The sequence below is a fragment of the Dermacentor albipictus genome, chromosome 5, assembly GCF_038994185.2.
Source record: "Dermacentor albipictus isolate Rhodes 1998 colony chromosome 5, USDA_Dalb.pri_finalv2, whole genome shotgun sequence".
In the NCBI taxonomy this organism is placed as follows: Eukaryota; Metazoa; Arthropoda; class Arachnida; order Ixodida; family Ixodidae; genus Dermacentor; species Dermacentor albipictus.
In genome coordinates, this window is record NC_091825.1 from 95,745,605 (window position 1) to 95,771,940 (window position 26,336).

The 26,336-nt window shown below is 44.3% G+C and overlaps 1 protein-coding gene across 1 annotated transcript; it reads right to left on the minus strand.

The window, feature by feature from the left end:
• Positions 1 to 301: 301 nt before the first annotated feature.
• LOC135918643 (serine/threonine-protein kinase 40-like) lies at positions 302 to 26,215 on the minus strand. The gene is made up of 8 exons (XM_065452272.2): positions 25,811 to 26,215; positions 24,591 to 24,676; positions 20,577 to 20,711; positions 18,404 to 18,631; positions 16,005 to 16,173; positions 10,898 to 11,042; positions 8,272 to 8,391; positions 302 to 6,087 (listed from the first exon to the last, which is right to left on the minus strand). The coding sequence occupies exons 1-8, from the start codon at positions 25,935 to 25,937 to the stop codon at positions 5,682 to 5,684; spliced, it is 1,416 nt and encodes a 471-aa protein (XP_065308344.1). The 5' UTR covers positions 25,938 to 26,215; the 3' UTR covers positions 302 to 5,681.
• Between the last annotated feature and the right edge of the window lie 121 nt (positions 26,216 to 26,336).

Below are 26,336 nucleotides of genomic sequence, written 5' to 3' on the forward strand. Positions count from 1 at the left end.
ACTGTCGTTTTATTGTAGCAACACAGAAATTTATTGAGTGGTGGAACTGCAGACATGCACCTCGGCTTTAATGTAAACTAAACAGGCAAGTAACATTCACAAATGCGATATTAAAATTGAACTCGCTGCAAAGGGCTACCTCTGTATGAAATGTGAGGGGAGACCAGCCAGCGATGTAGGTGGAAGAATCGTGCATACCCGGCACTTCTATTTATGCAACACTTGGTATATGCCAATGTGTGACCCGAGGTCTGAACCCGTCACTACAAGCCTTTTCGCACAGTAAAACAGTAAGCAGGTGGAGGTAGTAAATGGCATTTATACAAACTCATTCACAGCAATTGTAGATCTATACAACAAATGTCAATTTTGTAAGCTTGTGTGGCAAAAATAAATGAATGCATTAAGAAGATCATGTGGGATGATTAAAAGATCCATAGCACCATACAAGTCCAGTAAATGATGGAACATTTTGCTCAAGGTCAAAACAGTAACTGAAATTACAAGAAAGAATCAATGATTTGCTGTAATCAGCCATTAAGTTGCCACCTTTGCCAAGACCAAAAAAAAAAAAAGAAGAGCAGCACCAGAAAGAGGGGAGAGGAAGGGGGTTGTAAAAAGTAGTGCAAGCACCTTGTGATATAAGTCTGATGCACAGTCATACGAAAACAAACTAAAGTGGCAGTATGCCAAGCAGATACATGATTGAAGTTTACTGGCTTCACATAAAGTTTCGTGTACTTAATATCTTCATGCTACAGTTGTTGCAAATGGGTTTTATTTGTAAGACCATATTAGTAGCTTACAGACAACCCAGCAACATGTACAAGTCCAGATGATAAAATAAGTGATGCTTTAAGGCATGACGGAAAATTTAAGGAATCAGGAATGAATTAGCTTGCAGCAATTCAGTTGTGTGCCATGAATCAATGCTTGACAGAATGCTAGTGAGGGCACTATAAATGTGCTGATTTAGGGAGAACTAGGAAATGTTCCGCCTATGAAAGGCCCAAACTGGCAGCTGGCACCATAAGGGTAAAGAATATTTGTGCAAGTCAGGTGGTAACCCTAACGATCTCTATTTTCTTGAATGGACATCTACACGAGCACATTTTGAGATGTATGCATGACAAGGAACAGAAAAGGCATACACCATGTATAATAACAAGAGGCACTGAATGTATGCAAGATGTCTCACTAAATGAAGACGCTTATGACAAGTACGAAAAATAGCTGCACTTTGTCCAATATTCTCCTGCAGTAAGTTCGCTTTCTCTCTTCTTTTCCTTCCTTCTTTGTTTATCTTTCTTTTTTTTACAAATGACCATGTAAAGAAAAGTCTTGTACGCATAAACACATTTGTTTGTACACAGTCTTGTACATAAACACATAAGAACATTTACAATGTAAGAACATTGCCATCAGCAGCAGGGATATTAAATAAAGGTAAAGTCATTTTACAGATTGAATAAAGGTAAAGTCATTTTACCTTAGAACCTTCCAAATTAGTATGTTAAGTACAATGAATAACCATGCAATACACTTAACCACCTTTAATAAGAGAACATAGTAATTTCATTTGGAACTTGGTTACCAGCCATTAATTATACTGTGCTGAAATTGTTGCTAACACTACAAAACAGCAGGTCCTGGGGCTGGCAGATAAAACAGCCCTATTCATCTCATTCAATTTCATGCTTATCAGCTGCTCCACCAAATGATGGTTAACATAGGCAGGATAATGCATAAGTCAGCAACTGACCGGTTAAAGGAATTTCCATTTCCAACAGGCACCCAATCACTTCATTGTTTCAGTTGACACCCTGGTTTCATTTGAACAACACAAAATTCATTCGGAGAGCAGAGGGACCAAACAATCTGACATGCCTAATGCAGGGGGAGACAAGTTTGTCTTTGGATGGCTAGCATTTGGCTTTGCTGTTGTGACACCTATCTCGCTTGGAAGCAGACAAGTGAAAAATGGCAGCAGGTTCTTCCCAGCAGTCATAGGTAAAACAGACTGCGAGTGCCGAGACTTCGGAGTACCATACCGTTCAAGTGACAAATTGGACCGCGAGGTTATAAATATCACTACAACTCCACCAACAGATTTAAAAGTGGAAGGTCACTTTGTCATCTTAACATGAGAATCTAGAGTAAACCTAATGTAGTGTTCTTAAAGCTAATTCTTTTTTATGTTCACACAGCTTAAAGTTAGTCTTTTGTAACAGAGACAGTGCACAATTAAGTAGCTGTTTTTCAGGGTTGCAAGAGTGCACCAATGTAATATATTAAGAATAAAGGTCTACTCGATTCAGCCAGGTTTCTCTGCACCTTCTGCACCTATTCATGGTGCACTGCACCTAGGCGTTCGACACCCCAAGGTGCAGCGTGCACCCTGCACTCCCGTGCTCGATAAAACGGGGTGCAAGGCAAGGTGCCGCCCCGGTGCAGTGGACCCTTAAACCTTGCAGCGAGCGGTTGCAGCCCGACGCATCATAACTGGCACCCCCTGCACCTTTTCGTTTGTGGTGCCATGCACTTTTTCGGAATCAAACAAACCTTAAATAAGACTGTTGGGATAACTGAAACATGAACGAAGGATGTGTGGCTATCTGACAGATTGAACATGGGCACTGTTTTATAGTGAAGGCAACATTTGAGACTGCTTTCATTGCCGGAATGTCATCTACCAGTGCTAATTTCCCAGAAAATATAAATGACAGCAATTTTGAAACGCTGCTAGTCAGAGATGCCTTTATAGTGTCTTGGCTCTCAGCAAAAGATGCCAATCCGAAGCCACTACATCCCAGAATTCTCATGCATACCACAGAATGGCAGTGCCGGTTTTTCCTCTAGGCAGTAAGTAACTCTGTGGTGGCAGGGATACGGTCAACCAATTGTGGTAGTTGTGAATCAACATTCATTCCTGTAGTAGGTCCAGCTGCTGAGAAAAGCCGATGATAGTTCGACACTCTGCCTCCGGCTTAGGCAGAATGCTTCCAGAGTTATCTACAGTGGAATCTCGATGATACGATCACGGCTGATACGAATTTCTGGATGATACGAATTTTTCTGTGGTCCCGGCCGAGCCCCATTACTTTGCAACGTGTTAGAGAATGGTTGTTACGAATCAATTTTCGACCCGCGTCGGTTCATACGAAAATTGCCTAAGACATTGGAAATTTGAAAGTGTGCTTGGCGAAAGCCAGACGCTGCTGCCGTCTGCGCCCCAATTCATTCGCTTTGGTGTTCGGCGATATCGCCTGTCGCTGCTGCCGCTTTCGTTCTGCTTCCCTGCCTTTGGTACCCGGCGATCTAATCAGTCGCTGTTGGCGTTTCTTTTCTGCCTCCCTTGCTTTCGCATCTGGTGATATGTTCATTCGTGGCATGCGCATTCGCTCCTTATTCTTCTGGCATTCGGTGTTGGGGGAATCCGGCGTCCGCTGGCGCTTCCCCGAACCGCATGGCGCGCAACACGGGCCTCTCACTCGACTGCAACGAAACGGCTGGCGAAGGAGCGGCGGTGCCACCGCCGACGCGCGCGCGCCCGTTCTACCGCTACTGTGTGACGTCACGGTTGCTATACGCAGCTGCGCCCCTGACCGGCGCGCCGGTTGCTAAGGAGGGGAGGAGGTTGCGCCGCTGCGCTGAGGAGAGACCACAGTTGGCACCACGTTGGCACGATTCCAGCGCACGGATGGACGCGACCGCGAGCACGAGTTCCACCGATGGCAGTGAAAGAGAACAGCGCGCAGTTACGCGATTTCTCCCTCTCTCTTTTGGTGCGGAGGCGCGGACGCGGCGCCGGACAGCGCGGGGGCCGCGACTGGGCGCGAAGAGTTTGAAGCGGTGGCACTTGTGTTCTTTTGTGCTTTTCTTCATTTTCCGCGTGCCATTGGACGGAGTGGCTGCTGTGCTTCGGGCCGCGTTCTTTGTGTTAGACGTGGGCGACGGCGAAGGACCCATCACCGGCTGCTGAAACGCTGCATGCGCGCTAAGTTCTGAGGCGTGCGCGAACGAAATCAGCAACGACACGTGCACGCGTTTTTATGGATTTGAACAAAGTCTGCTAATTGACCTGACAAAGAAAAGGAGGCAGAGGACATTAGAGAATTTTCTACAAGAAATAAATCCCGTTTACGTACTTGTGTCTGAGTGAGTTCACCTCTGACTCTTTGATTTAGCTAGTTTTAATTGTTTCGATGATACGAATTTCGGCTAATACGAATATTTTTCGTGACCCCGTGAGATTCGTATCATCGAGATTCCACTGTATATAAAAATGAAATCGGCAAAAGCGAGTGCTGTGATCGTTCCTGTAATACTTAAGGTCGGTTGCCGGCCACCTTTAGTGAATGCTTGGCTGATGACTGAATAGAGCGACGATTCCTCTCGGGAGTCATCGAAGCACGCATTGATCTAGAGGCTGTTAACAATCTTTCTATTGTAGGTAACTATATGTACTCTGAGTTGATACTGATACCTTCAATGTTTTTCTGCTTCAGAGGTTCGGTATTAGATGACGTCAGAGATATAGAAGGTGAGATAAAGGTCAGGATAATGTAACAATTTAATGTCGATGGCTATTACGCATTTTTTTGTTATTCGTCAGTTGTCTGAGTGTGACTTAACCAGCGTTGTCAACGGGATCTGCCGGCCATGAATGGTGAATAGTAGGAAAAAAATGGGATACAGCAAAAGGAACCTTTATATTACATAAGCCAAGATTATACAAGTGTATATTGAAGTTATCATTTCAGCTTAGGCAGAGTGGTTTCAAACCTGGCTGCTTGGATCCAAAGGATTGGAGTGTGAACATTGCATTTTTTCAGTGGTCAAAATATGTCATAATTGAAACCAACTAGCCCAGCTTTCTGGCCCAGCTTTCCCAGCTAGCCCAGCAACTAGCCCAGCTTTCTATGACTGGAGTGACCAGTCATAGACAACATGATTCTACTCGATAGCTCATTGAAAGCGTGGCACCACAATGCGTCGTGCTTCTCTGCAAATTGGGTTGCCACAGCGGCAAGGCTGATGGGCTGTCGCGATGTCCAGAAGCAAGAGGCCAACGAGCCCTTGCGAGGTAAAAAATGCAACCCATCGGTTTCACGCAACATTCTAGAGCACAGCTTAATGCACCATGCATTTACGCAGCTGATGCAAATCTCCTCAGCAGCAGCTCTGGCGCAGTTCAAGTTGGAACTGCCATTTTGAATGCCTGAGTGCAGCTGCCACAAGTCTACACTACAGATGGACCTTGGTACAGTAAACACAGACAAAACAAAAAATTGAATGCAATGAAGTAAATGTAACATCTTTCTTACAAATATCCCCATGCAATGAACATATGCTTATAATGAATATAAGAAATCACAAAGGTATTTTCATGTCAGACGCGATTTCGTTGTAATGAGGCTCCGCTGCACAAGCGATGGGTTAACGCAGAAGCGGGGAACAACGGTGGTGATAAAAACAAGTGTGAAAGTGCAACAAGCAAACAAGTTAGGTGGTCATGTAGCTTGCACTGCATCTCTGTCCTGTGTGTTCAGTACCATCATTTGCAGTAGATGCCACCAGGTTTTGAAATACAGACCCAGCTGTGGGTCATTTTTCCAAGCTTTGCTGATGAGGTGTTGTGCCGAGATTGAACACTTCTTGCACCACCGTCAGTGCTGTCATCAGGAGGACGAGGAACCGGAGGAGGACGCAGTGTGGCGCAGCATGTTTTGGTAGTGCATGCTCTCGATGGCGGTCAGAGGCCGGGCGTCCTCGTGCACTCGCTGTATGGACAGCAAGCCGGGCTGCCTTCTCTTGGGGACGGGACCGACCACGGGTGGCTTGCGAGTGTGTGGCGCGTATCCGACGCCGAGGCGGGTTCCAAAGATGAAGTCCCCCACGTTGCTCCCCGACGGATGCTGCAGTTCCGCCAGGTTGGAGGCGAGAGAAGAGGATGCGGCTGTTGCCGCTGTTCCCGAGGCAGACTGCTCTTGGCTCTTGCGTGCCTCGGCTTCTTCACCGCATGCGTCGTCATCATCAATGTCCGGCACAACTTGGAGGGGCTTTCCACTAGCGGCCAGAGAATTCCTGTCAAAACAGAAGACACTACTAAGTCCGTGCATAACTGTTTTACAGGGATAAGCACATGTGATCTGCTTGAACAGAGCAAACTGCATTGTCTAGTACAGCCTGAATAATCCACACAGTGTAAGACAGTTGAAGTGACGGTGATGGCAGACATAGCTGGAGTGATAAATCATGTTTCCAAACAATTTTTCCATGTTTTTTTTTTTTAAGCTCCCGTGTATCCACCATGGGCTGCACCAGCAATATCAGAGGCCCTACTTTACTAGACACCACTGCTCATAGTGAGCCATGCCATGGACATAGGTCCATGAAAAGCTTTCTACAACTGGTAACTGAAACATATATTGCACTGCTACGATTGCACAAGTACAGCCTCTTTAAACCTACTAGGGTTGCAGTCTAGGTACCTAACTCGTCATTTACACTCTGCTATCTGTACAGTAGGCGAGGTCAAATGCGGGAAAATAGGGAACTTACTCCAGGTTCTAAGAACACAGTCAAACTTCCAAGTTGCACAAATCTACTTGTTTTTGCTTTACTCTGTATCAAGGCAGAGAATGCAGCTTCGATGGGAAACCGAAACAAAAACAAGCAGGCAGGCGATGCTGGAATACAATGCTACCAGAGTGAAACATGAAGCTCACTTTGCGATGCCTGCAACAGACAACAGCGGCGCATTTGGGTTATCATCTATTAAAGGCATGCAGTTCGCTTCCAAAGGCGCTACGCAACACCCACTGCGAAACAGGTAGGTGAAGATGCTTATTGCAATAGAGTTGGCCGCGATAACTGTGAATGTGACTTGCGAGAACCTGCGAGATTTACTGGTGGCAAAAGAGGAAACTTAGTGCGTGCCGGAATTTTCACATGACACAGGCAGTCGAACACTGCGGGGTAGCTGCCATGACGGGTGTTTACTGCTCTCGACTTCAAGCACTTCACGTCTTCTCTTGTCCACATGTGATCTAGCAACTGGAAAATGTATCATACATTGCAGTTTGGCGCCACTCTGAATATTGCTGTTGAAGGATCATGCTTTGCAGGAACGTGTTAACCAGTAAAAAAGAAACAAGACTCTATTGGGTCATGTTTCATGTTATCGAGTGCGAACGTTGACGCCGGGAAATTGTACGAAACAAATTTGTATCAACGAGGTTCTACTGTATAGCTATATTCGGTTTGGGACCCTTAAAGGGCCCCTCACCAGGTCTGGCCATTTTGAGCTGACAAGCGCAGAGCATACTATGCCATTTTCTGCCATCTTCCAGTGTGTGATCATGCTCTGAGATCCGCTCGTTCTGCCTCAGTATTTGTGTAGCGCTGAACTATACCGCTGGTCATGTTTCCTTATGCACAGCGTGCAAAATTGTGGGCTGTGTGAATGAGACAGCAGCTCGCGCGCGACGCCGCCAGCAAAAGTGTTTAGCGCTGAAAAGAAAAAAAAAAGCGTGGAGAAAAAAAACAAAGGCGGGGCACGTGATCCTCGAGGTCCGATATGGGAGAACGCAGGGAAGGAATTTTGCTTGCGGACACTGCACGGGGCAAGTGGTGAGAGCGTCTTGCTTGGCAGTGGAGCCCGCCTGCTGAAATTATGGGTTCGCAGCACTGAAATATTTCTATCTCAGCTATTAATGAGCCGATTTGAAAATGTTTTTCAGCAGAACGCTCCTCTAGAGGACACATAACAACTTCCAGCGTATAACCAAAATTTGCTATGGAGCCTGGTGAGGAGCTCTTTAAACAATATTGCTGGGACCTGAATTTTTATGCTTCTGCTGTATTCACCCTTAGTACGAACTACAAACGTACCCCTTCATGCATCTGTCCACTAGTGCATGCACAATTTATAGTGTGATGCCACCAGCTTCAATAAACCAGTTGGTAGTGTGCACTCATACTCTTTAAAATGTCATCTTGAGTGATGCCCCTCTGCAAATTTGCATAGTCCGTGTCCAAGAGATAACATGAACCAACCAGGACATCCTGGTTGAAAGGAACAATGCATGCGTGCCTCAGGCAAAAGGGGACAGACGAAAGCATTAGAGAGAAATAACACAGAATAGTTCCAGTTAAAGCAATATACAGCACACAGTGTTCATCAGAAAGGACCAATCACTGAAGAGAAGGGACAGTGCGCCGCTGTGAAGCATGCTGTCTCAACATGCCCTGCGAGATTAAACGTACCACATGGCCAACGTGCTTGCGATGGACTCCAGCACCTCGTCGGCCTTCATCCTTTGTTTGGGGTTCAGGACGAGCAGCTTGTGAATGACCATCCGTGTGTTCTCCGAAAGAGGGGATTCCCTGCACAGGCAAGTAGTGGGGACAGATGTATGAAACGCTGTACTGTCAGATGGCACAGGAGGCAGCTGTTTGCAACAGTCCAAGCACATATGCTCAACTGCACAAGCTTGCGGGTCGCAGACTCTGAGAAAAAGCTTAATATCTATGCATCCTCTGAACACAGCCTGGCACTCTGATTTCCAGCTGATACTTGGTAGTACAGTATATGTGAACATCGTGTTGAACAGTTTTACTGGTCCATGAACACTTATGATATGGGAATATTGTCACCCACCCAAGGGTAGCACTAAGCCCCAAGGGAAACCCAACATCCATAAACTTTTACGGCCAATTTGTGCTGCAGTCTTTTCTAGAGGGGACACCTGCCTTGTAACCAAACCAATACACATGAAACTATACCCTTCAGTTTTATCGGATAGGAACAGCTGAGGTGAAACCCTAGGCAGACATCTACGAGTCAGGAATAACCTGCAGGCATTCATGTCATACCTTGGCTGCAAGTGATTTATTTATTTATTTAGTTATTTATAAACTTATTGCCTGATTTATTTATTTTACTCTCAGGACCAGAGGCATTATAGAGGGGAGTGGTACATATATGTAAAAACAAATTAATGCAGGCTTTGAAAGATTTCTTTTAACACAATATTAGCTAAACTAATATATAAAGGCAGGAATGACTAACACGGAACAAAATGCTTAACAAGTTAAAACAAACGTGGATACAGACTTCTTTATTATTTACCTGGTCATACAGTACCTAGAGCAATGTGAAAGTTGGAGTGACTAACAGTTGATGTGACCGATTCAAAAAGGTGGCTCCAGACCTGTGACGTTCATGGTATCAATGATTAAGAGCATGTCTGCGTTACACACATAACATGATTCCCGACCTTTGGGCATAATCGAAACGAGGTGAAATGTATTTCAGAGGAAGAATAAGGCAGAATATGTAATAGGTGGGTGTCCCCTATAATGGTGGACACTGACATTTGTAGGGCATTTGGCTAGCATGAACATTTGTACTTCAATATTCCATACTAAAATGCATTTGAGCTGTTTATATCAACTGTGGCAAGTTGAACTTCTGCATTGAAAGAGAGAAAGAAAAACACTGAATAAATAGCCACAGTTAAATTAATGATCACGCTCCTTAGTCCAGAGGCTTGATGGTCGTTTGCATCATTGTTGATTTTGTGTAAGCGCCCAAAGTACTGTTGGGTTTCAGATAAGTGCAGCCTGAGCAAGCCACTCAGTGGAGGGAGGTGAGTTAGGTTTTGGAAGGAAGTGATGGAAGTTGGGATCCACATTTTCATGGAATGCATGTTGTGTTGGAGTGTCCGTTGCAGTATTTGCATTTTGATGGGGTGTAAGTTACCAGTTTTCATATAGAATGAATATAACTCGAAGCAGCGTTAAGAAATTAGGACAAAAACAAGAAAACAATCATAAATAGGATGAACGCTGACTGCCAACTGGATTTTATTCAAGAAAGCACCAGCCATTTATAAGCTGTAAAAAGAAAAAAAAAGAAACCAAGAACTATCAGAATTGACAGGCATGCACACAAGGGCACTAAATGTACAGATGTTTATCCAGTTATTATTGTCCACTTGCTTACCCAGTTAGTGCTGCTACTACATATAGAATGGTTCCTGGATAATGTTAAAAAAAGGTGTTTGTTTGGGCTTGCCTAATAAACCTGCATTGAGATCCTGCTCAGCACCAAACGGCCATGGCCGTCAACTGTCGCACGGACACCTACGTAATTTGTACTCGAGTGCTCACAAAAGCCTGAATTCAGAATGGAAACACGCATATTTTAATATATGTACTTGCCATCTGGTGTCACGTCAGTCTTTCCTTTTTTTTTTTTTGCTCCTCAAGTAGAAGAAATGTTAGTTGGTTACGCTCCCACTTTAGAGTGGACGACTCATGGTCAAAGTTGCGATGGCAACAATATGTAAATGCGAACTGTGGTTACTGCAAGTGATATATGTTAATAAAATGTGATCATACAACCTTGCCAGTACATGCTGACAAGGCTATGCTACCACTGTGGTCAGTTCTGCTTTGAAGCTGCACCAATTGGCTTCCTGGCTCCTCCCAAAAAGAAAAACAATGTAATGAACTAAAGAGTACCAGAAACGAAAGAGAAAACCAGGAAAGCCAGAATAACAAACACAGAAGCCAACGTACACTCCTACAGAAAATGCAGCTAGTAATCTTTTATGCAGTGCAAAAGTCCATACCTTGCCTCTCAGCATACATAAATTAACATTGTCATGCTAATTTCATGCTAACAACCATACGAAATATTGGTTCTGTAGCGGCTGTCGCGATACTTCAGCACTAAACTGAAGTCCGAGCCATTTCTCCTTTGTTCCAATGCGTAGTACAGGCACACCTAACAGTACTGTTCATTTAGCCAAGCCTTCCTTCTGGACTTTGTGAACAGCCCCTACAGAAAGCAGCAGGCAGTGTGTGCCTTGAAAATGACACTCACTTGGGCAGGGTGAATTCAGCAGCCTTAATTTTCCTAAACAGTTCCTGCGGGTTGGAGTCGTAGAAGGGGAACTGTCCGTAAAGCATGGTGAACAGCACCACGCCCAGCGCCCACATGTCACTCGGCTTGCCCAGGTAGGGCTTTCCTGTAAGGTGCAGACGCAAGGCACCAGGGGTCACCAAACTTTTCTCATAGAGGGCCACGACACCAAATTTTCTAGCAAGAATTATGCATTGCAGGTTAAACCACGCATGTCTTAGAGCAAGCTAGCAATCTTTGGGTGCGAGCAGCGAGGTAGAAAACTTGTATATGTGAATTTTTTCTATCGCAGTTGAACCGCACAGCAGCCTGGCAACACTAACTGGTGACGAGATGAAATCGCACCCCGAGCAACAACTCTTGTGGAGTGAAGAATACTGGCGGCCGTGCACCGGAAGAGATTTCAGCAGATATACATCAAGATCTCCATGTATCTTTCATTTTCACATCTGTGTCTCAGTGGTCAGTGCGAGATAGTTTGTGCAGGTGATCACTGGATTGTGTTGCTTTTACACCATGAGTGAAAGAACTGCGGGCGCAATTCAATAGTGAAGCCCTTGCTGCACCGTCGGGTGCCAGAGCGTGCAGAGCAAGATGTCCAATGTGGTTTTGGACTGTTCAGAGCAGACAACCCAATGGTGGCCCTACACTTTGTGACATCACACAAGCCATGCAAGAATTATGTTCACTGTCAGTGCGCATCAGGCTTCAAGGTGGCGACTTCAAATTGAAATTTCGAGTTAAAATGTGTGCAGAAAGTCTAGTTTCTCTTTTTGTTTGTATAAACACATTGGCCCCTCTCTAATCTCATTTACAATGGTAAGCCGAGAATAAGTGGAGGACTAAATCACAGCCCTTTTATTCAGCTTGCAGCTTTCAAGCGCTCTAAAGCACTCGGGCACCGTGCTTTACATTTGGCTGGATGTTTTGGAGCATTGCGCTTGCAGCTACGGCCTTCGGAGGCAACTTCACCTTTGCCCTGGGAATGCAACCGAGGTCTAGAAGAGATCTGGTTATGCGGTTCCTACAGCTTTCGTTGTTGGCATGGCGTACGCTTCGGCAGGTGCGTGCTCTTGGTTCGCCATGTATGTTTACAAAAGAAGAAGCGCCGATATGTTGCTGCCACTGGCCTCTGATTGCTCTATTGAGCAGCTGTACGTTTGGTTCGGACACACTTTCTCGGACTCTGATCTAGAGCAGGCACTGCATAGTTGCAATCCGAGTTGGAGTGCCGTAGGAACCAGTCATAGTGTGCTACTACCAAGTGCGGCTTTCCTTCACAGCCCTGAATATTTTGCCACAATAAATGGTGCTTGTGTTGTGATCCACTTTTCTTCGCCCTCGTCTACTTAGTGCTGCTGCTTGTCAAATATGAAGTTCTCTTTTTGTTGTTCTTGACAGTAATGGCTTACACTCTAATTGCTGAAGAATGCTGATAATTTTGAAACACAAGTCACATGAAATGAAATATTCCATACAACTCCTGCACTTAAAGTATAGTACTTGCACGATTCTAGCATGCTACCAATTGTAATGCGCAGTTACGTTACTATCAAAAAAAAAAAAACACTTAGTGCCAATTTCGTACATATCAATAACAAAACCTTATGGCAGTATGGTTAGCTACCTGGCACTGAACTTCTTTTCTTTTTTTTTGTTAGAATCAGTTTCATTTTTGATTTTGAGCAGAATTAGTTAACCTGTAATGTGCATGCACCATTTGAACACACCTTTTATTTTAAAAAGGTGCACGCTAAAATCATGCAAGTACTTTATTTTTATTTTATTTATTCCGTACTGCCAGCCTGTTTTAGAGGCCCTAGGCAGGAGTGGGATATACATAAAGGCTTTAACAACCTAATAACATGTGAAACACAAGAAAAAAAGAAAAAACAAAGAAAAGAAAGGTGGAAAGAAGCAAAGCGTCATCTTCGTACAATGCAAAAAAAATAAACAACAATAAAAAGGAAGGAAGATATCAAAGAATTCTGCAATACAGCACATGTTTACACAATGGCTTACACACACACACACACACACACAAAAAAAAAATTAACGGTGCCCTTAACATGATATGATCTATATCACATAGTGTATGGAATAGGACAGAAATCATGGGAAACGTTTTGGTTCATAGATTAATGAGTGCGTGCACAAAGGACGACATGGTTGAGCTTTGAAGAACGTTTTCAGGCAGGGCGTTCCAGTCATGGATGGTTCGGGGGAAAAAGGACTGCTTAAATAAAGTGGTATGGTGCGAATACTCGTCTAACCTGAATGAAAGTGATGAACGCGTTGGGCGCCGGCTACAAGGGGTAATATACAATTTTTCATCTAGCTTTACATGCTCCCGATGAATTAAATATAACATTTTGAGCCTCTCTCGATACCGTCTTGCCTCTAGGGTTTCCAGGTTCGCCTCCTGTAAGAGAGCGCTAACTGATGTATGACGGCGGTAGGAATTAAAAATAAACCTGACTGATTTCCGCTGTATCATTTCAATCATATTTATGCTTGCTTGGGCGTAAGGATTCCAGACAGGAGTAGCGTACTCTAACAATGGTCTGATGAAAGTCTTGTATGCTAATAATTTTATATTACTTGTAGATTTAGCCAAGGTCCTCCTCAAGTATCTGAGCTTATTCATGGCTTTCTTCTTAATGTGAGCTACATGGCTATTCCACCTAAGGTCCGACGTAATTACTAAACCAAGGTATTTATATTCTTTAACAGAGGATAAGTTATGGCCATTAATGCTGTATACAAAGGGTAATGGCTTCTTTTTGCGTGTGATGATCACTGATACTGTTTTTGTTAGGTTAATGTTCATTTGCCACTCTAAGCACCAAGTCGCTATTGCTGATAAAGATGAATTTAGGATCGTCTGATCTGCCTCGCTGTGAATTTCATGATAAAGTACGCAGTCATCTGCAAACAGCCAAATTTTAACTGGTATATTATTCACTATATCATTGATAAAAACTAGAAAGAACAGAGGGCCCAAGACAATGTGCAATCTGGAATCCCTGTGGGATTCCAGATTGCACATTGGATAAGTCTGATTTCGCAACCTCAACAACGACTGTCTGTCGCCTGCCCGTAAGATACGCCTCAATCCAGTGAAGTAGTTGCTCGTTTTTGAGAATAGGTTTTAACTTTGATAACAACTTTTGGTGGGACACATGGTCGAAGGCTTTCTCAAAATCTAAGAATACCATGTCAATTTGGCCTTGACCGTCTAGTGCTGCCGCGATTTCATGCACTGTTTCTAATAGTTGTGTTACAGTGGATTTAACTGTAATCACGTTAGCATTTAAGTGAAGTATATAAAATAAAGGACGTCAAAGTGTCCTTCGACACTGTCCGATTTTGTGTTCTCCAAGGCCCACAATGCCTTTGAACAAGACATATCATTAAAAAATCGCATCCCTACGAGTGTCGAAGACATAAGCAAACTCTTAGAACTATGCCTCTCAAGCACCTACATTTAGCTCAAAGGAAAGTTCTTCAAGCAGACCACATGGACCACGATTGGCGCCTCCATTTCTGTTATGATTGCCGCACTCACAACGGAGCACCTCATGGAGCCGGCGCTGGGCTCTATTGAACCACAACCAAGGATGTTTGTCCGTTACTTTGATGACTGCTTCCGAGTAGTAAAAACTGTAGCGATCGGCTGCCTTCTCTTCTATATAAATTCTACTGAACCATCCATACAGTTTGCAGTCGAGCTTGAAGGCCAGTTCACATCCGGCCCTGGACGTACTCGTAAAAAGGAATAATTCGGAACTTCAATTCTCCGTCTACAGAAAGCCGATCCATAGTAGAAAATACGTTAATTTTAACTCCTATCACCTGACTGACCAAAAAGCCTCTGCAGTAAGAACTATAATCGATAGAGCGGAAAGGCTCTGCTCATCATCGTCATCAACACAGCAAAACAAAAAGAAATGTCGTCAATGAGCTCATCAAGAATGCCTACACTTAAGTTCTTTATCTGCCCTGCTATCCGTTGAAAGAAAAACTAAAGCACATGCGTGGCAGTGGGCCCCCCTCCATAGCGATGCCACTGCGCCTGTTTAGCCTATTTGAAAGGCGTGAGCAAGACTGACACGCATTCTACACAAAGAGGGTGTCAACGTCTCCCACAAACTTTTTTCTACACTCGGATGCTTTTTTACAGGGGCCAAAACGACAGTTCACAAGGCATAGGAGATTGTTTGCAAGATCTCCTGTTCCAACTGTGATCATTCTTACATCGGCAGGATAAAAAAAATATTCCGAAGCACCTCCGCCAACACGCGAGCGACCCTGAAAATTTTTATTGTGAGCGCACCGTGGTTGCCGAGCACTCGGAAGCTCGACTACAGAATCGGCCCCATCACTGCGGTCATCTTATAAGCGGACAAAATCCTTCAAGATGCCTTTCTTTAGAACCAAATCATGGCATATACAATGAACAAGAAGAAATTTCACCCACTCATTAGGGGTCATCCCGCATTTGTAAGCTGAAGGACTTCGCGGTTCCACAGCCCGACTGGAATGCGGATGAAAGAAAGTTTAAAAGCAGCACTACTGGTACTACCACACTATCCTTGAAGAAGCCAGCCTGGCTTTGAAACATCGGCCACAGTAAAATTAAAATCTTTTCATTGGTGTTAAACTCAGTTCAATTAAACAGTAATTCACAGCCAGACAGAGATCTGTTGAATGCTCACCTTTGAAAGAAATGTGTTCAACATAAGCATTCAACAGAGATAATTAATTGGTGCCTGAAGGGAATACAGTAGTGCCTCTGTTACGTTTCTTAGAGGGCCATGGAAAAACAACCCACGATCTGTAAAAGCTGAATGTCCAATAACAATTTTGTGGGGCAGATAACCAAACAGGGCTCATGTTTCAGAGCTTAAAACCAGGAAAACGCAACAAACGGGATCATATCAACAAGGTTTTACTGTTACACCAAGCATGCACTGATGCAAGAAGTGACAGCGCATTCAAGCCTTGTGGGTGGTCACAACACAAACCACACATGCATCCAAGCGTACAACGATGCAGTCTCACCCACCACTGAGCACGTCAGGGCTGATGTAGGCGGGACTTCCACGTTGGTCCTTGAGAAGGTCATTTTCGTTAATCAGGTGCTTGCCCAGGCAAAAGTTTGTGATGGTGACCTTCCGTTTCCGCTTGTCAAAAACCATGTTGCCCAGCTTGAGGTCTCGGTGCACTATGTTCAGCTGCAAAAGGATGCAGGTGGCCAAGAAAACAGTAATCGCATACTGCAATTCTCTGTCCCAAATTTCAGACAAAAAAACAAAAAGTAGGTGGCTTACAATTTCGCCAACTGGTTGGCACATACATGTAGTCATGTAATCACGTGTAATCGTCAAACATCTTCTCTTCATAATCCGCTATAGAAATGTCTTTTAATGTGTTTTCATGCTCAGGGTACCTCACCCACTTTCCAAGGCTATACATACAGGGTGGCAATTTTTAAGTTTTATGGACTTTTAAAAAATAGCCTGCTGCAGACAACATAATTCTATTCCTTGAGCTGGATTATCCAGAGAGGCAGACATTACTTGTACGATAAATTGAAACACATATTCAACTAATTAACAAAATCTACAAATTATCTTTTGAATTATTTACGTTATGGCACGTATTGCAATTGAGAAATTGTAGCCGATGAGGTTGCAAGGCGTAACCACTTGAAATGAATTTCCAGAATGACATCAGTTTCGAGATATCCACAATCAAACTTGCCCTAAAAATGCACTGTTGTTGCACTTACCTTAAAAACAAGGACACTATTTTGTGCATTGAACCGCAAAGGTAACTGGAACGCCCATGTATTTCATTCCACACTTTGGGGAATACCTTGAAACTGGTGTCACCCTGAAAATTAATTTCAAGTGGATACATCTTGCAAGCTCACCAGCTACAATTTGTAAATTGCAATATGTGCCATAAAGTAATTAATTGAGATGTCAATTATTTGAATATGTGTTTAGATTTCTTATGCTAGTAACGACCACCTCTTCAAATGATCCATCTCAAGGATAAGAATTATGTTATTTGCCACAGGTGATATTTAAATGTTGTGCACTGTTGCAGATGGATGCTGCCATGACTGCACAGCTGCTGCTGGATGGCGTAACTCAATTTCAATTCTACTTGAATCTTACAAAGCGAGAGTAGCCAGGACATGAAGAGGACCCCCTTATATGTCAGAGGGCCGCAAAGAGTGTAAGAGAAAATTTCTCGCAGGAATGGACCTGACAGGTGCGTTGCATCCACACAACAGGCTGTGCACAATGTGCAGACCGGTGCGACTAGTCGTGCGTGTGGCACGCATGCGGTAACACTCATTGGCAGTATCCTCAGATTCACCGAGAAGAGAAGACGAAAGAGTAGATGCAGGGCAAGACTGATTCAACAACTGCTTTTTGCAAATGATGGCAATTCTTGATCAGCTGCTGGGAGAGAAGTTGACTTGTCACACATACTAGTTAGCAACTAACAGTTAGTACTCTACAGACTCACACTCTACTGGCAGGTTTGAGAGAATACTATTCTTTCATGCACGGTTCACAAAATCGCTGAGAGTTGCTCAAACTAGAAAGGCAAGGCGACACCGTGGGGACGCTTGGCATGTCTGTTGTCCCGGCACAATTCTTGTGTCTTGCGACATTTGGCTTTTCTCCGCATGGCACAGGTGGTGGAAGGAACCAGTGTCATAGTTACGCAGCTACAAGGAGAGGCGGTGCGAGCACTCCGGATGCTAGTGCCACCTGACAGCATAGAGAGCTCAAATGTGAAAGGAAGTTACTCCTCCCCGTTTGACTTGGACCGACGACATGCCCGTCGACACACTTCGTGACACCATGACTGTCCCACGGAAGGCTTGTGTCACATTGGCAAGGGCAAACACAATCCCTCGCACATGCTGTGGTAAAGGGGACTGCACTCACTAGCCTGTGTGTTGCAAGACTTTGAACCTGTGATTTGTAGCCTGTGAGCCTCAGTGTCTGACATAGGCAAACATTTGCTCGGTATCAGTGAACTTCCTCAATTCGTTTTTCCTTATTTACCCTTACTTATTGGCTAGCTGACAATACTGTACACACAAAGCAATTAATGTCACCTTGCAAGTCTGCACCTGTTCACTGTGCCTTAGAGCATTTCCGCCCCACAATGTGAAGCGAGGTGACAGCCCGTGGCATGCCAAGTGGATGCACAAATAACCAAAACATGACAGCAACACGCACACATACGAAAATACATTCTGGAGTTCTACGTGCTAAAACCACGATGTGGCTATGAGACACAATGTAGTGGGGAGTCTGGATTAATTTCAACCACCTGGGGTTTTTTAACAATGCACGGTACCCAGGCACTTTTGCATTTCGCTCCCGTCGATCAACACAAAGTGGACCAACGGGGGGGAGCCACAAGGGGACTGACCTTGTGCAGAGCTGAGACAATGCGCACGATGTCCTGGAAGATGAAGAGGGCCTCTCGCTCCTGCAGGCGTTTCTCACGTATGACATAGTGCTGCAGGTTGACCAGGTCGGCCGTCTCCGTGCCAAAGTCATGCCTACAGAGGCAGTCGAGCACAAGGCACAGGCGCTGCTGCTGCCGCCCCGTGTACACCAGGCCGTCTGCAGTCTCACGCATCTCCCAAGCACGATCCTGGGGCAGCGCGGTAGGCACAACTGTTACGGCCTGAACAGCAACTCAGTAAATGAGCTCAACGAAAAGGAAATCGCTGAGTGTCTGTCTGCTGTGGGTGTCTTTGCTCTTGTGACATGCTCTTTATTGCTATTCTATGAATTGCTCTTGTACGCTCGTTATCACATTATTTATGCTTCTTTTTTTCCTTTTGTTTTCATTTTGTGCTGGATGAAAAAAACTTACTATGGAAAACACTATTTAACCTGTCTAGTGACAATAGCTTTTGTTTTACATTGTTCCTGCAATATTTTTTGCTACTGTGCTGACATGTGTAGTTGTTTATCTTCATCCGCTGATTACTTTTCCCTGGCTAACACATGTTAAATGTTAATGCTCTGTGCAAGATAAGCCTGCATGATTTCGAATTTACTTGAATGTTATCGTTGATTCTATCTGTTGTTTGTATTCTCTGATAGCATGCGCGACATGAAGCGTGCAGTAGTTTCTGGATGGCAAGCAGGTGACAGCGATTATGCTGGAACTTTCAATGGCTGATAAATAAAAGCTGACGCGCTCGACCCACACATCAGATTCCGATGATCGCCCACTGTGTCCGCCACTATCATGTGCTTTGAGTGTAACTTGCTTTTGTGGGCATAGGTTCACCCAATAAAGAGTTAGTAGTTAAGTTATTCACAGCTTTGCTTCTGTGTTCTTCTCCGTCACTGCAATGTGACAACTGGCGGAGGTGCCTGGGTGTTCATGTACCAGATGCCCCTGCAAAGCTGCGACCCAAGCCTGCAACTCAAATACCGCACCAACTTCGCCACAAAGCATCGAGCAAGCTGCAGGCTACAAAACCTGCCCCCGGAGCACGGACTTCTACCTGAGATGACCAAAAGATTGTGGCCAATTCAACAACCCCAATGGCAGCCCCAGCCTCCCCCATTGTGCTGCAACAACCCTGGGAGATAGTGACCTTCCTGAATCATCCTTCAAAGACCCAGGAAACTGATTGGAAACTTACGAAAGGGTCGCTGCATTCAATAACCGGAACTCTAATGACAAGCTGCGGTATGTGTTCTACGTCTTAGAAGACACCACCAAGACATGGTTTGAGAAGCGGGAATCGGCCCTTACAACATGGGAGCTGTCCCATAATGACTTCCTGTAGACCTTCATGAGCGTCCTGCACAAAGATCGAGCCCAAGCTCAGCTGGAAACCTACATGTGGCTTCTCAATGACAACATAGCAATCTTCACCAAAGAGATGATGTGCCTGTTCTGCCACGCTAACCCGGATGTGCCTGAGAATAAAAAAATTTGGATCCTTATACATGGGGTAAAGCAAGAACTCTTTGCCCAACTTGTTGCTAATCCTTTCCAAGAACAGGGGTGGGTTATCTTTCGGAAGTTATCTTTCAGTTATCTTTCTGGACTCATTTCAATCACTCAGGATGCTTACACCAAGTCTAAGTAAACAAGCATTTTTTTTGTTGCGCATCAATCAGAGTGCAACCAGGAAATGGACTCATGATCTCATGCCCAGCAGCAGAACGCCATAGCCAGTGAACCAATGTGGCAGGTAAGGAACAAACAAACAAAGGAAAACCGCCACAAGAAAACAATGCGAGGCAATGCGCTCGTGTGCATGGTTCTGAAGTCTATAGCAGGCATCCCCCACCTTTCGTGGCTGTGCCCTCGTAGATGGGATACTGGGCACAAACTGCTCAGTGAAACCAAACTAAAGCCTAATGTTCCAGGGGACTAAACCTTTTGGATAACAGACAACAAATGTGGCAACTCACTGCTGAAGTACGTGCATCACACAGGGCTGCGTGCATTTATTTGATGTCCCTTTCATTAAGTTTGACTACATATGCCTTGAGGCAAATTCCCCAAATAAACAAGTAGAGATAAATAAAGAAATAAGACAGCTAATTAGATAGTACTGAAAATTTGCCTTAAATATTCCATGGTGGTGTACAACTCCGTCTTGATCGTGAAGCATGGAAAGCAGCGAATACTCTGTGTGCAGTAGCATTTTGCCTTGGCGATCTTCCTGGGTCTCTTCCTCAGGGCTTCGAATGATGAGAACCTGAAACAAAAAGAACCTCAAGTACAGTCACACGCAGTGGCATGCTATGCACAAAATAAAAGTGTAAGCAGGAACTCCACGACCTCACAGCTTCCACAACTTGCAAAGAGGCTTTAATGGTCTGTGCGTGAATACTGAGATTTGAAAATGAAATCGAATGCATAATCTGAAACGGCTCCCACAGTTGAGTGAACCTATAGTGCAGTCTCAGCAATACAGTTGAATCTTGATATGAACATGGACATAACAAATTAAATTATAGGATATCATGAAGTAATATGTTTCTTGCGGCATGTTAACAAATATATGCTTATAACGAATAGAAATACAACAAAGGTATTTCCATGTAAGGTGCAATTTCGTTATTACAGGGTTCGGCTGTAGCTCTGGCGTCTCATCGGATCTGTACCTTATAGAGTTAAACCTCAATATAATGAAGTCAGTAAAATTTGCAACTTGCTTCTTTATATAGCAATTTCATTCTACTGAATTTCAACCTTTTATGCAATTACGTACAATCTCAGATAAATTTTTCTTACATCGATAGGGGGTTGCAGAATTTTCCGAATTATCGGGCAATCGAAAAAAAGCACGTTTGAATGAGACAACGATTAATTTAGATAAATGTAAGAGTCAGCGACGAATGATACGGTTTCATGCCACACACGTCAATGATATCATCTTGGCAGTATAAATTAAGTGAAGCCAGCCACGCTTTGGCGTGCACTCTGCCCCCGTGACTGATAGCGTTGCCCGCACTGGGATGGCGGCATCAGGAAAAGCGCTGATAGCGGGGAGTGAATGCTTCGTCTGCCTATCACTCCAACGGGTCACCGAAACTCAACATTACATAACCACCACTACTAAACGTAGGGTATGACGGCTTACATGGTGCCACGCCGTCTCGGCATGCACACTTTTTGCGCACATGGCAGATTACCTCTAAAGCAGTGTGCGCCGCTACGTATGTGCTCAGCCGCGCTTACAGTCATGCCCAGCCACGGTCGAGACGTGCGTCGGAAATTGGGACGTGTGCCAACTTATTCCCTACTCCCCCCCTCTTTCTTTCTGCTCATGCGGGAAGCCGCCATCTTTCTTGTCTCACCCTTGCACACTTACACTCATACCTAAAGCACACGGTCTGCGGGGCGCGATAGGAACTTATCGCATTTGGACTTTATGCGGAACATGACGCGCCTCTACTTCGGCGGTCGCTCTTGTCGCACAGAGCACGATTTGAGACGTGCGCTTGCAAGCAGCTGCTTGTAATTCAATCATTTGGCTATCTGCGTCCGCGGAACATCCGTTTATTGCATTCGCCTTTCTATGTGGCGGCATTGAAATTTCGTTATATTGGAATCGCATACAAACACACTTCGTTATATTGAGGTTCTAAATACATGGTGTTGAATGGACAAGAGGTTATGAAAAGTTAAATACTTTGTTATATCAAGAATTGTGTTATATTGAAGTTCATTATATTGAGGTTTAACTGTAGCAGTAATAAAACACAGGCAATTAATGTGAGATGACCTCACGATGACTTAGTGATTATCTGTGTGAACCTTATGACACAAGTGTCCCCTGTATGGCAACAAATTACCTATTCTCAATGCATGCTGCACCATTTTCAGCTGCTTTATGCTCACCTGAGTGGCTGATTTCAATTGCAACCATCCCCCCATATTGTTTTTGAACCAGGAAACAAACCATTACATCTAGTTGCAGAGAAAATCCGCTTCACAAAACTTTTTTAGTTCTCTGAGCACTTGTTTATTGTGCCCTGGCTGCTCTTTCATTTAGGACGGCATGCTAGATCGCCTCACAAACATAAAAGTGCACCACACTCAAACCATTAGAATGCTTAGCCATAGCGTTCTAATTCAAACTTAGTTTTAGCCTTCGTATATAGTACTAAGATAGGCTTCCTTGTTTCTGTACCCCTTCATTCTTCTTTCCATCTCTCTCTTTCCCCTTCCTCTCAAGTGGCTGTTCAGAAGTCAACCTCAAGGCTAGACAGTTAAAATGCAGTCAACAGTCTCTTCCTCTGTATTCTTCCAATAAGCAACCGCTAATAGAAACAGCCTCTAATATGGGACTAAATGCCAAACATTTTTCTAACTATAAAGAAACTGAACTCACCAAGTTACCTTGGTGGCTATGATGTTGCACTGCTGAGCTCAAGGTCGCAGGTTTGATACCAGCCACGGTGACCACATTTCGATAGGTACGAAATGCAAAAATGTTTTCAACTTATATTTAGGTGCACATTAAAGCACCCAATGTAGTCAAGATTAATCCAAGGTCCCCAACTATAATGTACCTTGTAATGAGATCAGTGTTCTGGCGCATAAGACCCAAGAATTATTTTTCTTAAACGAAACCAAAAAGGGGGCAAAAGGATATAAAGTAGTCTATGCCAATCTATGGGAAGTATTCAAGGCAGGGGTAATCAAGTGGTTCAAGAACATGGGGAAGTGAGCAGCAAATAATGTCCATAAGCTCTGCCTACTATTCTGTGTCCTGAGGAGGCCATTAGACAGCTTTGAGGAGTGGCATCTGCTATGTTGCTTAAGTATTGAATGTGAACATATCTGCACAATGCATTTCATGTCTTCAGTTCTCTGTTGCTCACAACATGCAACACACATGCCTGATTCATGGATCTGAAGCATGTGTGTGCATGGCCTAGCTAGCCCAATAGTGTTCTATTATAAACTATATATGTCAAACACACTTGATAAGTCCAAGTGCTCAGCCATGCCAGCCAGTTTGCGAGCAACACAGTACACAGACTTGCACCTCAATAAGATCACCTCACAAGCATTTGGGTGCATTCTCTTGGCATTCCAAATCAACAAATCTCAAATGTAGGAGCAACTGCTAGCCGTCGCAGATACAGTCTGAATCCAGCACTCTGCCATTCCACAAAAGTGTGTCCATATCTGTACACACTCCATTAATAGCAATAATCTTGCGTATTTCATCATCATCATCGGCCTGTTTTATGTGCACTGCAGGACAAAGGTCTCTCCCTGCGATCTCCAATTACCCCTGTCCTGCACTAACCGATTCCAACTAGTGCCTGCGAATTTCCTAATTTCATTGCTTCACCTAGTCCTCGACTGCATTTCCCTTCTCTTGGTAGCCTGTAACCCTAATGGTCCAACGGTTATCTAACCGGCGCATTACATGATTTGCCCAGCTCGATTATTTTCTCTTGATGTGTGGTCCTTAACTTGTTCTCAAGCTTCTTTGTGAGTCTCCAAGTCTCTGCCCCATATGTCAGCACTGGTAAAATGCACTGATTGTACACCTTCCTTTTCAATGATAATTGTAAGCTTCCATTCAGGAGCTGACAATGTCTGCCGTATGCGATCCAACCCATTTTTGTTTTTCTATGAATTTCCTTCTCATGATCAGGGTTCACAGACTCTTGAGGCAGACTGGCGACCTTGAACTCTTGTTCTCTTGCTCGGCTATTCCTCATTATCTTTGTCTTCTGCACATTATTCTGCATATTTGCCTATACGCGAATACTATTAACAATTGTGGTGATTGAGATGCGCCCTGTTGTCTCGATGCAGGCATTCGCCTGTTATGCTGTCCCTGCCCCTCTCTTTTTCTCACTTGCAAGGGGGAGGGGGGACAGAGTGACAGCCAGGCTGCCACTCACCTGTCGCTTCACCATGGGAATGGCCACAGGGCAGTTTCCACTAACTCTCTACTGTCAGGAATCGCACCCTCGACTGCTGAACACAGCAGTGCAACTGGTAGTATGAAATTTCAGAATAAAGAATAAAAAGTGTCGAATTCATACTCTAGTTTTAAATATTTGTATACATGCTATGATTCACTGAAGCAACAAAGGGTCACTACCTTAATGGTGTAAAAATCATCAGTGCCTTCCATCTTGGCCAAGCACTGTGTAATGCTGCACACCGGAGACGTTCCCAATTTTGGACCTGGGTGATAACAGAGCGGTCAGTGACAGCAGAATATGAGTAAACAGACCAAAACACAAAATAAAAATTGGATAATAGAAATTTTGTGCAGGAGTGGACACCTCGTTCTGAGATAAATTCTGGTACACCAGGACGTATAGACGAATTGTTAGGTCTATCCTTTCTTTTTTTTTGAACCACAGGATGAACAAAGAAGATCCACAAAGCTGAAAGAAATCATATGGTACGAAACACTGACAACAAAAATATGTGTGATCTCAACCTGGCAAAGCCATGTTACAAGGTGAAAACAAAGCACGTTTCTGAGCATAGAATCACCAAATTTAAATCTGCAAATAAATTAAACCTGCACCCAGTTCCTTGAAAAGTGAAAGCACACTAACAACCGGAGGTACTGGAAGTGCTTAGAAGGTTGGAATGTGGGCGTGTTAGTACTAAGGGACGAGAGGGTCTGACCAGTTGCCTGCCGTTGAGCTATGTGACAGTATTTGCAGAGATTGTTACCACAATGTTAGGAGAGGACAAGAGCAAACACTTCCTTGCACCTACTCGATCTTCTCCTCACACCACTGAAAAAAACTCGAAGTTGCTGAAAGGTTGCGATACCTTTGAACCAAATGTGGCTTGCCGTAGCCGATGTACTTGCACCTAATATTATGTAGTAGGCTGATGTGGTCATGTTCAAAGAAGAGATTATCTTCAGCGCTACATGTGAAGGCGAGGGCTCCGTCGCGAAAGTGTTGGGTACTGTTCCTCGTGGATCAAATGCGTGAGGAAAGTGGAGTCGCCTTTGCTGCTTGATATCTTTGACGAGGTGAACTTAATGTTACTGCCACTCATTTATTTTGACAATGATAGCGAAAAGGGCCAAGGTGCAACTGCACGTTTCGTAGGGTACTATGACAGTTCATGCTTGTGAAATAGACAGTACAAACTACGCATAAGCTGCTGGCGCTCATAAAATTAACGCTAGCATCAGTGGCTTCCTCTGCACTGAGCTTTCCGAGACATTTCTCGCACCGATATGTTGAGCTGATACGAAGCTAAGGTTAAGTATTAGACCCGCAATCGTTGTTTATTGCACTTTTCGTATCACTGCGTCGTGCACATACACGTGAGCAAACGGCTACTTACCGAGCAAGTATGGACCCGCCTTTCTGACACCATTAAGCTTTACGGGGCTGCCTTCTTTCGGGCACTCATCGCTCTGGCAGTCCCTGCTCGTCGACGGATCGGCGTGGTCGTGTTTGGCCCTTTCCATGTTCGCGTGTGCAAGAGAAAGCACACACTTATGCGTCACTAACGTTGGGCGGCCACTAGGAAGCAAAATCGGCGGCGCATATCGGCCGAGTGCTCTCTATCAACTACTAGACCAACGACTTTTCCGGTACAAGGACTTCTTTCTGTGAGAAGAAAACTAACACAACGGCGACAAGCCGATCTAGGTGGGAAAAAACTCGCCTACAAACAGGGAACTACTGTAAACAAACATAGCAGACATCATAACCAACGTCATAACGCTGCCGCCATGGAAGTCAGCTTCGCAGAAAGCTCTGGCGCCGTAATCGTCTTATAATCGTTAAGCAGCCTCAAACAAACCCTAAAAGCTTTAAATAAACAAAAAATTATTATTTTTTAGTGTTAAAAATTATTATCTTGT